The sequence below is a fragment of the Strix aluco genome, chromosome W (assembly GCF_031877795.1).
Source record: "Strix aluco isolate bStrAlu1 chromosome W, bStrAlu1.hap1, whole genome shotgun sequence".
NCBI classification, from domain to species: domain Eukaryota; kingdom Metazoa; phylum Chordata; class Aves; order Strigiformes; family Strigidae; genus Strix; species Strix aluco.
Window position 1 is genome coordinate 162,011 of NC_133970.1, and position 12,039 is coordinate 174,049.

Genomic DNA, 12,039 nt, shown 5'->3' on the forward strand with positions numbered 1-12,039 from the left:
TTCGTAAAATATTTCTTCCTCTAAACCTGCTCTCCTTCAGTTTAAAACCATTGACCCTTGTCCTGTCTCCACAGACCCTGGTAAAAAAAATATCTCTAAATCTTTCTTATAAGCCCCCTTGAAATACTGAAAGGCCACAAGAAGTTCCCCCCAGAGCCTTCTCTTCTCCATCTGAACACCCCCATCTCCCTCACCCTTTCTCCACAGCAGAGCTGTTCCACCTCTCAGATCATTTTTGTGACTCTCCTCTGGACCCGCTCCAACAGGTCCACGTCTGCTTGCACTGGGGACCCCAGAGCCGGACACACGAGAGTGGAGCAGAGGGGGAGAATCCCCTCCCTGGAGCTGCTGGCCCCGCTGCTGCTGATGCAGCCCAGCCCACGCTGCAGACCGCTGGCCCACAGCGTATCTCCAGCGCCCCGGTGCAGAACGTGCCTTGGGCTCGCTCAACCCATCAGACAACGTGCCCCAGGCTTGGGCCAGGGGTGTGAGCTCTTGAGGCTGCCAGGAGGGTTGGCACAGCTATGTGTGATACTTACACCTTCTCCCTTTCTTCTTCTCCAATTCTGAGCACTCACTGGAGGTGAGCTCTGTCCGGCTTTTGTGGGAGTGCAGCATGGCAGGGGCTGCTCCTCACCTGGGGTGAGAAGATCTGCCAATGTGTTAGTTTGCAACTAAATCTACAGAAAATAATCACCAAGGAAATTTGAAACTACAAGTTTTGTTTCCCAAATGTCAACTTTGCTGCTGATGCTGGATTTATAAACACCATGTGTTGGAGAAAAGAGAGCTGAGGAACTTGCATGACACAAGTCCAGAGAGCAAACAAACAGCAGGACAAGCGCAGGTGACAGAAAGGACAGGCATTAGCAAACCACAAAGCCCCAGACTCCCCCCACAAGAAGTGAAGCAGGAAAACAGGCCTGCACACGGCAGTGGGCAGAGAGGTCACTGTCCTTGAGGCAGGGAGGCACCGGGGCCAGCCCCGAGCCCCTGGGCCACCGTCAGTGCCCAGCACAGCCCCAGCCGAGCCGCAACCACAGGAAGGCAAGCCAAGGCTTCAGGCACCCCTGGGGCAGGGCCACACCGTGCCTCATTCCCAGAGAACAACAAAAACCACCTCCTCCTCCTCGTTAGCACCCCTGGACACAGGGGAAATGCAGCCCCCCTGCCCCCGGGGCTGGCACACCAGCATCCCAGTGCCCAGGCCCTCTGCAGTCGGGTTTTTCACACACACCTCCGATTCCAGTTCTAGCAAAGGTGGGCATCAGCACTAGAAACCAATGTCCTCATGTGATCACCAAAGAAACAAAGCTTTGTCCACAGCTGCTTTATTTGTAAAGCTCAAATCCAGAGATTCATATTTCAATCAGCTTCAACATTCAGGTGGTGATCATGCCCACGTCAGATTTCCATACACCTACATACACATACAGACTATATATAGCACATGTATATATAGTTTCTGCTGATAACATATTTACACACAAATGATAGAGAAGCAGAGTTGGTTCTCTATACAAAAGCAGCGTACTGGAGCATAAATGATGACAGAAGAGAGAGAATATACTTATTTAAGCCAAACTGTGTAGCAAAGAAACATACTAAATTTTTGCCATGTGGGTGGCTTACGTTTTGTTTCCCTTTGGCCCCCAAGATGTTCAAAGAAACACTGATAAAATCCAGGCACGCAGAGCAAAATGTCCTTTTCATCACTGTTGCCTGCTATCTTGATTAAATAGAGAGAGAAATTACTTGCCAAACAAGGCTTAATTGGAGTTACCTCTCCAGTTACTGCATGTACTCATCTTATCTCTACCAGCGCAGGCAGCTCCGCCGAACACCCGGCGGCCAGGGCTGACACCCCCAGCGAGCGGTGCTGGGGCTCCCCGCACCCCCCAGCCCCTGTGACCCCCCCAAACACCAGCGTGCCGAGGAGAGAGCAGTGGAGGAGACTGAACACGGGCAGTCCCCCACTCAGCCCCTTCCTGCGGGCACAAGCGTTGGCGCCGTCACGCCGAGGGTCCGTGCCGGTGGCCAGCCCTCGGTCACGGCTCCTGCACCCCATGACGCCTGCGGCCCCCCCGGCACACGCTGCGGCTTGCACCGCTCCGGGTGCACGGTGTGAAAAGGCAGCTGGCCCCAAGGGAAAAACGGACAGCTTCAACCAGTCTGAGCAGCTCCTACTCCCAACTGCTCAGGTAAAAATGTACTGCTTGTGCCTGATTTTCCTCAAAGAAAAAAAAAAAATAAAAATCACCCAGAGGCCTTGCTAGGATGGAGGCACTTGCTTTAAAATGCTCTTGTTTTTTCCAGTGACACAAGGCACAGTACTGCGCACCCGTAGCCAAGCTAGCTGTCCTTCCCAGGGGTTACCAATGTCTACGCAGCACGTGAGCTGAGGTGAACCAGTTACCACAGCCTCAAGGATCTAGGGAGCACTCTGTCTCCAGTTAATAAGTCAGTAGATGCACCAATTATATCCTTGATCTGTCCTGACTTCAAAGGGAAGCTGCAGCCTAGAAGCAGAGCAGACAATTAAGAAGTTATAGTTGTAGAAAAGGGAAAGCACCTTGATGCATCAAATACGTAGGATCTTAACTCTCTTCTTTTTATTAGTCAGCCCCATCTGTAACCTGCCGAAACACACGCGCAAGCAGTTTGCCCCTTATCTCTGAAGAGTCTGTGTAAAATTCTGCTTGAAGCACAAAGAGCAGCAATAGACATAAATTTAATTTGGGACTGGCTTGTGCCCTTGCTGCAAATTATTTGAGAGGTGATAAACAGATGAATGGACTAGAACAGCGTAGTTCAGCTGGAAGGGACCTACAACAACCATCTGGTCCAACTCCTGAGCCCTCCGGGGCTGACCTAAAGTTAAAGCCTGTTGTTAAGGGCATTGTCCAATTGCCTCCTAAACACCGACAGGCCTGGGGCAGCGACCCCCTCTCCAGGAAGCCTGTTCCAGGGTTTGACCACCTCTGGGTGAAGAAATGCTTCCTCTCGTCCAGTCTGAACCTCCCCAGCGCAGCTCTGAGCCCTTCCCAGGCGTCCTGTCCCTGGATCCCGGGGAGCAGAGCTCAGCACCCCCCTCTCCCCATCCCCTCCCCAGGGAGCTGCAGAGAGCCCTGAGCTCAGCCTCAGCCCCTTCTCTCAGGCGAGACAAGCCCGGAGCCCTCAGCTGCTCCCCACACCAGATTTGTTCCCTTCACATTTGGACATTCACATCCTTAAATTTGAAACACAAAGGTACATGTTATAGTTGTGACAACCTAAGTCACTGTTCCCAAAGGCTAAACCCGTTCCTCCTCCTTTGCCTCCATAATTTCTGTTTTTTTTTTTTTCCTCACGTGCTTTGCTGAGCCTGCCCAACCCACAAACCCAGCAGAGAACTAACTTCTCCCTGGGTTCACAAGTCACACTGGCTCCACCGAACATGAGAGCTTACACAAAAAGAGATACATGACCACCTTGTCTGCAGCAGGAGGATCATCTGGTCTCAGCAACCCAAGCTGATAGCTAAGCTCAGCCACAACATGTAGGGTCACCACCTTCAAGTTGCTTCAGCAAGACTAGGAGGAAAATCGCGTAACATTCGGTTACAAAATCTATCAGCAAACTGCATTCTCTCCACTGCAAACTCCAGTAATATTTAGCAGACATTAAATCATTCAAGTATTGTACAGTGCAATTTACAGCAGAAAGAAAACATTCTCCAGATACGCATTTCACCACCAAAGGTCATTTATCAGCCTAAGAACTAAAACATTCTGTGCTGTTATCTAGCAGAAGGGTTTATACCAGGTATTTAGATTCTGGGCAAAACTTTTGGCACTCCTTCCCTCCCTGACTTCTACTCTAAGGAAATTAATAAGCAGCACTAACTAGTTCATCAGAAATGGAAATTGTTGGCTTAAATATCTCAGACAATTATGGGAATGAAATTCAAGAACAGAACCAAGAGCAACCCAATCCAGTTGTGGGTGAGTGGTCTCTAAGCATTCACAGGCAGCCGACCAAACCCTGAACAGAGCAGCCACCAGTCAGCAAACTCATGTATTTCTCCACAGAAAAGGTAGGCTTGCCAGTGATCAACAGAAGTACTATGAGACTTCTTTTAGAAATTATTATTAGATTCCTAAATCTGGAAAAAAAAAAAAAGAAGTCTTACCCTACATAAGAATAGCTGTACCATATTTTAGTACCATGTTTTCAGCCCGTTTCTGGTCCTACTAGCTGAAAAAACCCTATTGTCTGTCACAAAGGAGAAGTCAGATTACCGATGTGGCTGGCCAAAGTCGCTCTGGTGGACGCAGTCAGCAGACTTCCACATGTCCAGCTAAAACCAGGAAGATAAACCAGGCCTGCGCTGACATCCCACATTTCACTAAATAGGCAACACTGACAACCGTATGTCGCTCCCCTGCGCGAGTCAATTCTGCAGGTTAAGATTTATCAAGAAGAGTTAGAACAAGACACAGGATATAATACCCAAGAAATACAACCTTTTTTTCTGAGCATGAACCCACATATTTAGATGTTATCCTTGCATCCTTTATTAACACATGTTTCCTCAACATAAGAATAAATTCTAATAATAATGGTCAAACTTGTCTTTTGGGTTATGCCCCAAACCCCCCTCTCAAAGTTAGAGCTGACTGATTGCATTGTGGTAGGTGGGCAGGAATAAATTCTGATTTGAGCAATACTGGAGGGGAAAAAAAAAAATATTAAAAACCAAAATCTTACTACACACACTGTCTCCAAAATTTTATTTTAACTCTGATGGCACACTGACAGGAAGACTGCATTAAGGATACCTAAATTATTCTGACATGCCATTTGTTACACTCAATTTTATTTCTACACAATTTGACACAAAATAAGTCAATTTTATAATTTTATAATCCAGTTTGTCAGGAAAACTGCTTAGTGGGACACAAAAGAAGTAATATGACTTGGAAAAATTCAGCAGTTGTCTGCCTTTCAGCGCTAGCTGTTACAACAGAAGAGGTGCCATTATTGGATAATAGTGTATTTTTGTAGTGGTAAGGGATTACTGAAGAAACAAAACTCCATTGGAAAAAAGCATCATGCTGTTCCTTATCAAAGCTACAAAACCAAAGCAAGCGAGGAAAACAAGTTCTGCTTTGTTGACATTTGAAGCCAAGAAGAGAAAAATCCAGAATTTCATAAAAGACAGTTATCAGGTAAGTTTTAAAATGAAAAATCAATTTTATGTTTCACACTATTCAGGTATCATATGATAGAAGAGAACAACACATTCTCAAAACCAGAATATGAGTTACGTCTTACCCTTCTTTGTAGTATTATTTTTACTACTGTGCTATTCATTCAGTAATTTACAAGTGTAAATAAAGTCCCATAAAATCTTTTTGCTGGGTTTGTTTTATAGCTAGGAACATAAAGGCAGAACGGTTAACAGTCTGAATTCTAGAAACATACACAGTCCCTAAAAATCAGGCCTTCAGGTTTTTTGTCCCTACACCACAAAGGAGCAAGTTTCAAATTCAGGGAAAAAGCTCCAAGTTTCCATTTCTCTGTTCTTAATCAGAATGAAAGACCATTTCTTGTCTATTTTTGTCAGCCATATCTAGACAACTTTCTTTAGGTCTAAGTCTGACTAAAATCCTACAACTAACTACCTGTTCCAACTCATGTGTTGCATTCTTACAAATATGGATAAAACCAGTTTGTATGGTCATGAGAGGGCACTGGCAGACATCAGAAATAATCAAGCAAAAAACAAAGTAACAACACACAGGAAGAAGTGGGCTCAGATGCAGTATCAGTGAAGAAAAAACAACGCAGCATCTCAAGGAGTGCCGTAAGCTGCTTTAGCACATGACAGTCAGTGTCTTCCAAACAGGCAAAAGGCTAACTGAAAGCAGCATCCATTTGAGACAGTGAATACGCCATTACGTAATTAACCAACAGCCAAAAGCTTTACTCATTAATTGTACAGTTTATTTAGACGAGACAAAAGCTTACAGTTTTGTAACTGTACCCAGAAATGAAAACATCTGAAATATATTAGTTTTTTTCCCCCTGTATATTTAACTTTGCTCTTGGAAAAGTGACTTTTTTTTTTTAGGATTCACGTTTCAGCAGTACATATGCCCCCATTACTGCCAGAAGAGCATACTGCAAAAGAAAATAGAGAATAAAGACTGATTACAATTTCTCTTCACAGAAGCTCTGAAATTACAAATTGTTCAAAGTGTGCCCTCTCCAACATTACATCTTCTAGAGGAGTACACAATTACAGAGTTGCGTTCCTACAAAATTACAGGAATATTTTAATGTGATCATATTCATCATAAACAGGCATCACAACTGTATACACTTAACTTACAAAATTCCTATAAATTAAATGTTTCAAATTATTACAAATACTAAGTTCTACCGGAGAACAGACAAGCTAAAATAAACACGAAAGCAGCTCTTCTTACGTTAGGAACCAAACCACAGAAACAAAATTAACATGTATTCTTATATACAACATTCTTACTATCTTTACTTGCTATTTTACAGTTTTAAATTCAAGTATTCAAAATGTCTGTATACGTACCTTAAATTTTGGATAGTCATTCATTATTATCGTTACCATACCAACGTAAGGCAAAAATCTGGAATTGACAAAACAGATGAACGTAAAATTAACCCTCAAATATTACATGGAAATGTTTCAGTGTTACTCAGTCTTGAATATTTTCGTGTAAAACAATAATTTATGCCTGTCACTAACGCATATCTGAATGGGAAATATTTTTTTTTTCCTTAGATAAAAATTTAATCAAGTTATTTGAGAAAAATCTTATGAGATTTCATCTCAGCTGGGGAAGGGGACAAAGTCAAAAGCTCAAACCTTGCATAAAATTCCTGGGGAATGTGGAAATAATTTCCTAGTAATTTCTAGCAATTCAAAGGTTAAGTTGGTTATTTTTGTATTTACTGGTGTATTATTTATTAAATATGCCATTTAAAAAAAAAAAAAAAAAATTCTACTCTCCACATCTGTGAGAGGACTACGAAAGCAACTTTTTCAGGTAAAGCAGGTTTTTTATTTACTATTTAAGAAATTTTAAAAATACCATACCAGATCTAGTTCATACCAACAAACTACAGTTCTGGTATTAAGTTCTGAACTGATTTAAGTTCTAAATTTTCTTTATTTAATTACAAAGAACATGGAAATGCTGCATTACTTACCCTCTTGCTCTTCCAACAACATCTTTCTTCTCTAACCAGTTCTGACCTTCTTTGTACAAGCCTCTGTCATCAACTTCATTATTATCACCTTTCGTCAGAAATTTAATGTTCCCATTTTCTCTAGAAGGCAACAAGGTGATAAACTAAACACCACTTAATTTAAAAACCTCAATTAACATCTACGAAGCACAATGAAGATGAAAAGTGCTACAAGATTAGATAACAATGTTTACTTCCAGTCCTGCTTATCTAACAAGCACCATTAAATCATTAACATTACAGACTTTACTGACAGAGTCAATAGATTTTAACAAAAAATGTTTTTTAAAACACTCCTAGATTGTCATTTGATGTAAGCAATTACACAGTGGGCATGAAAGGGATATCGTCCACCCAGAACAGGCACTAAACTTCCTCAACAAAAGCAGTATGTGCCTATCTGGGAAAAAACCATCCCAACCCTCTGCATTTTCAACAGAACAGAAATTTAACTCTGAAATACTGTATAATACTCCACTAAGAGGTCTTTTTTTCTTGTTTTTCCCCTTTTTTTACAACTTGTGAAATAAGATCCTGTGAAGTCATCACACAATTAGAGAATGAATTTAAATCACAAATTTCAGATGAGGTAGACCCTAAAAACCTTCCCTTAGGAAAGAAATTGGTATAATAATACAATGCTTCAGGCAATTTTCTTCTAAGTTCTATACACTTGCTTAACCCTTAGCAATCACATTTATGTCAAAACAAAGCTTTGTCCTTCTTTTGATGGAAATAAATAAAAACCCTCTAAAGTAGCTGCAAATCTGCATCAAACTCAGTATTTTGTCACTAACACTGCAAAACAGTTTGAGGTCACTCATTAGTTGTTAAATATAGGGAGTTCCAGGCAAAACCTTACTTATGTTTGGTATTTATTAATGTGGCAAATAAAAAACCAAACACATGTAACCAGTCTTGAAATAACATAATGCAGACAAAACATTATGTGGAGTTTTTAGGGGACTGTATGGAGAAATCCAGGCAGCAGCAGCACTTTGGCAGGCAGCACTGCCCGGCAGCCCGGCTGCTCCCCGGCGCCGGCGCCCAGGTCCTCACCTCGCCCGGCCACTGAGCAGGCTCAGTCCTTTTTGGAGGGACAGAGGTTTAAAACCCTGAACACACCCAAATCATAACCTTTCCCTGCTGTTTCCAATGAACAAAGTATCTCACTCTACCTTGTGAACATGGTATAATTTAGCCACTGCTGTTAGAAAACCTGCCACGTTTTGCTCCCTTTCCAGCGTTAGGCGTATGTGCAGGTGATACATGCAAGACTTCGGTTCAACACTACCATTTAAATAAAGTTATTAAATTTACAGTCTCCGAAATTATTTTTCTCAAGAAGCTGCTAATTACAAAGAATGATATCAAGAAAAGTTTTTATAAAGACAAATTAGGTGGTTTTTTTTTAAAAAAAGAGGTAATTCTTGGATATACATATTCGTTTCAAAAAAGCACTGCAAACCAGATATTACTCAGAAGATGCACACATAACATTCATGGCCAGGACTTCCTGAGGTGCAAATATGTCAGTGCTTGCCACCTTCAGGTTAGCTTTTCATTGCACAGAATTAGAAACAGAATTGCCTCTCTTTTGTTTGAGAAGGAACTGTTTATCATACCAGGCATACGCAATAAAGGTAAGAACAAGTAATCTACCTGTCGCTTTTCAGCATGAATTGTTGTTGGCATTGTGACTAATAGACACAGAAAGATTAAGAATCTCTTCTTTCATTCTGAGTCAAATCTCTTTTCTGGAAAACTTCAGTTAGCAAAGATCACATACTTGTCAGACTTCGTCTATAGTTCTGATTCTGAATCTTCACCTTCCTTCAGAGATTTGCTTTTAGAAGTAGCTATTTCTCATAACCAAAATCCCAATCTACAACAGTCAGTACAGGAGTGGACTCTGCTCCCATAACATATTGCTACTGCTGGCAAAAATAACGTGTGTAGCCTGTGTTACGGGACTCCTCTTTGGCACAGGTTTACCTACTTCAAACCCGAGCAACTCTGCTGAGGGATGGGAGTCAGGGTCTCAAGAAGTGTGCCACAGAACTGGGGACAAAAGCGGGGTCACATCCTAGAGATGAGTTTTATCTTACAGCATATCCTCACTTGCCTTTTTCATAGAATACTAGCAAATTAAAATGTAATCGAAAGTCATGGTGAAGGAAACTATATTTAGAAACAAGGAAAATGCCAAGCTGCATTACTTTTCATGTATTTTGATTACTCTGTGAACTATTGGAATGTCTCTGCCTTCAACTTTAAAAACAACTATTTCACCAGCTCTGATTGGGTCATCGTGGAAATTTGTTAAGAACAACAGGTCTCCCCTGTGAAAAGCTGGTTCCATGCTGCCACTAGAAACAAAAAGAAAGAGAGAGTTTATTAGCATTATGGTAAATGAAAGAAAACCATGACAACAACATTTAATTCTTACCGATAAACTCACAATTTTAACCGAAATAAGTATCTTTGCCCATTCAGTTACACTACACAGACATTTAACACAACCCAAACCTCCCAAGTCCCGAGCTGAGCCAGCCTGTAGAACATTCCCTTACTGCCCCAGTGAAAGAAAAAAGGAAGCTGTATAGAAAAGGAACAGTATTGTAGCTATGATAGAACAAAACGACCCATTCTGGTTAAGCAAACCAATCCATTAGTGACAAGCCAAAAAACGCTTCCCAGCACAACAGGAAATACTCATCTGCATAAAAAGACTTTAATTAACATGAGCAAGAGTTATGTTTACATCAGCAATTACTACTAGTGATCAGAAAATCCATGCCTTTTTTCAAAGCCCACCATAGTATCTTTTGGTAACAACCTTTAAGGTAGGATTCCAGACCCCATAACTAGTAACACAAACAGAGAATTCCCATTAAAATACTGTTATTTACTGCATACATTCCTTGCAGACCCACATTCAATTTCTGTAAGGCTGAATGTTCCATGAACTTCATGTATTTGGTCAGCACTCAGGGGCCTGCAGGACTGGCTCTTTATATACCAGAAGTAAGATACCACTGAGAGAAGCGACACACGTGTTTAATTCACTCACAAAAGGAGCTCTGCTATAATACAAATTTAAAATAAACATAGATATGGTAAAAAAAAGAAATTAACAAACTTTAACACTGACTTACCTGAGCACCACAACAATTGGGCTTTCACTTCCAGTAATGACGATCAGCCCTTTCCATATCATAAGGGCAGAAGACACTATCATCGCAAAATTTAAGACTTGGTAATACAGCTATACGAAACAAGAAAATTGTTTTTAAAAGTTACTGTGTTGTATTTAGAAGCACAACATAGAATTTCAACCCCTACACACCACTGAATCCTGATCCGGGCATGTGGACTTCCATGCTAAAATCATATTCCAACAGAAGCCTCATGGAGCAGATTGCTGTCTCACAAACCCTAAAGCAGCCTCAAGTTTTAACGCATCGTGTGCCTCAATCTTGGCTTATTACGCCTGGGCAATACTCCTACTTGTTGGTGCTAGAAGCTAGTGAACTCGCTAGCAAAGGCTTCTCAGGTATAGGAAGCTATATGGCAAATGATCAAGCCTATCTTGATCAGACGTCCCTGACACCTGCCTGAGCGCCTGAGTATTTAAAACACACGTAAGAAACACTGTAAGATCAGTAACACCACACTTCAAACAGTTATTTTTGTTTAAAAAGAGGAGCTGTGCAAGTAGAAGAGAGACGACATTTCCTGCTATTGTCAGACAGAAACTTATGTAGAAAACCTTCTATTGATTTAACTAACTTTCTGCCCCAAATTCTACTGCTCTGCCAGCCCTTACAGCAGTACATATGCTTTCTTCACACTACTTCCTTTTTTTTTTTTTTCTTGAAAACATACGGACATACTCTGGTGGAAAACGACCCTGCCCATCTCTATTTATCATGGGACTCACTGACGTAAAATATGGAACCAGAAATTCCCAGACCATCATTCTAGTTTGAAAACACATATGCCAGGATTTTCACGTATATGGCCCACTTAACTGAGCACTGGTCAAGCTCCAAAGTGTGCCCTGCAGTCTTTTTTTTAAAAGTGATTGATAGATACTAAACCCCCCCCCCCCCAACTAAGGAATTTCACAGTCTGGAAATCGTAAGGTTTGTCACCAGCCTTACATTCTCCCAACCAGTTATTGGCATAATCACACAGTGAAGATGCAGACACCGATTTTGAACGACAAGAGTTGAAAAACGCCCACTCGCTCCTCGCGCTGCCCCTCCAGAGGCACCCGGTTACCGACAGCACACGGTTTCTTCGCTTTCAACCCAAAACGTGAGGCCGGCCCAGGCGGCCTCCGCCTCCCGCCCCCCGGCTGCCTCTAGGCCCCGGGCCGCGCGGGGCAGGAGGGGAGCGCGGCGGCACCACCCGCTCCCGACGGGGCAGGGCCCGGCCGCTGGCGGACGCCCGGCTCTCCCCCGGGCGGCCCCCGCACCCCGGCCCCGGCCGCCACCGGGCGGCTCTGGCAACCCCCGGCCACTACCTGCCGCTTGTTCATGCGCCGCAGGTCCCCGAAGAGGTCCATGATGGCGCCGCCGGGAAGGGCCGCCCCAGCCGGCGGCGGGAAGCTACCGGCGCCCTCCCGGGCGGCTCCTGGGAGCGGCGGAAGAGGCTCACGGCCCGAACCTCAGCGCTGGCCGCAACTACCGCCGGCCCGGGGAGCGGGGGCGCGGCAGAGGCTCTCCTCCCCGGGAGTTGTAGTCTCCCGCCTCCCGCCGC

The 12,039-nt window shown here is 43.3% G+C and overlaps 1 protein-coding gene across 2 annotated transcripts; it reads right to left on the reverse strand.

The window, feature by feature from the left end:
* Nucleotides 1–5,966: 5,966 nt before the first annotated feature.
* Nucleotides 5,967–12,039, reverse strand: LOC141917585 (signal peptidase complex catalytic subunit SEC11C). 2 transcript variants are annotated; one of them, XM_074810912.1, is made up of 6 exons: nt 11,804–12,039; nt 10,431–10,540; nt 9,492–9,641; nt 7,234–7,353; nt 6,593–6,650; nt 5,967–6,165 (listed from the first exon to the last, which is right to left on the reverse strand). In XM_074810912.1, the coding sequence occupies exons 1-6, from the start codon at nt 11,843–11,845 to the stop codon at nt 6,112–6,114; spliced, it is 534 nt and encodes a 177-aa protein (XP_074667013.1). In that variant the 5' UTR covers nt 11,846–12,039; the 3' UTR covers nt 5,967–6,111. The 2 variants fall into 2 exon arrangements, with proteins under 2 accessions (XP_074667013.1, XP_074667014.1); XM_074810913.1 differs by lacking the exon at nt 11,804–12,039 and adding an exon at nt 11,439–11,604.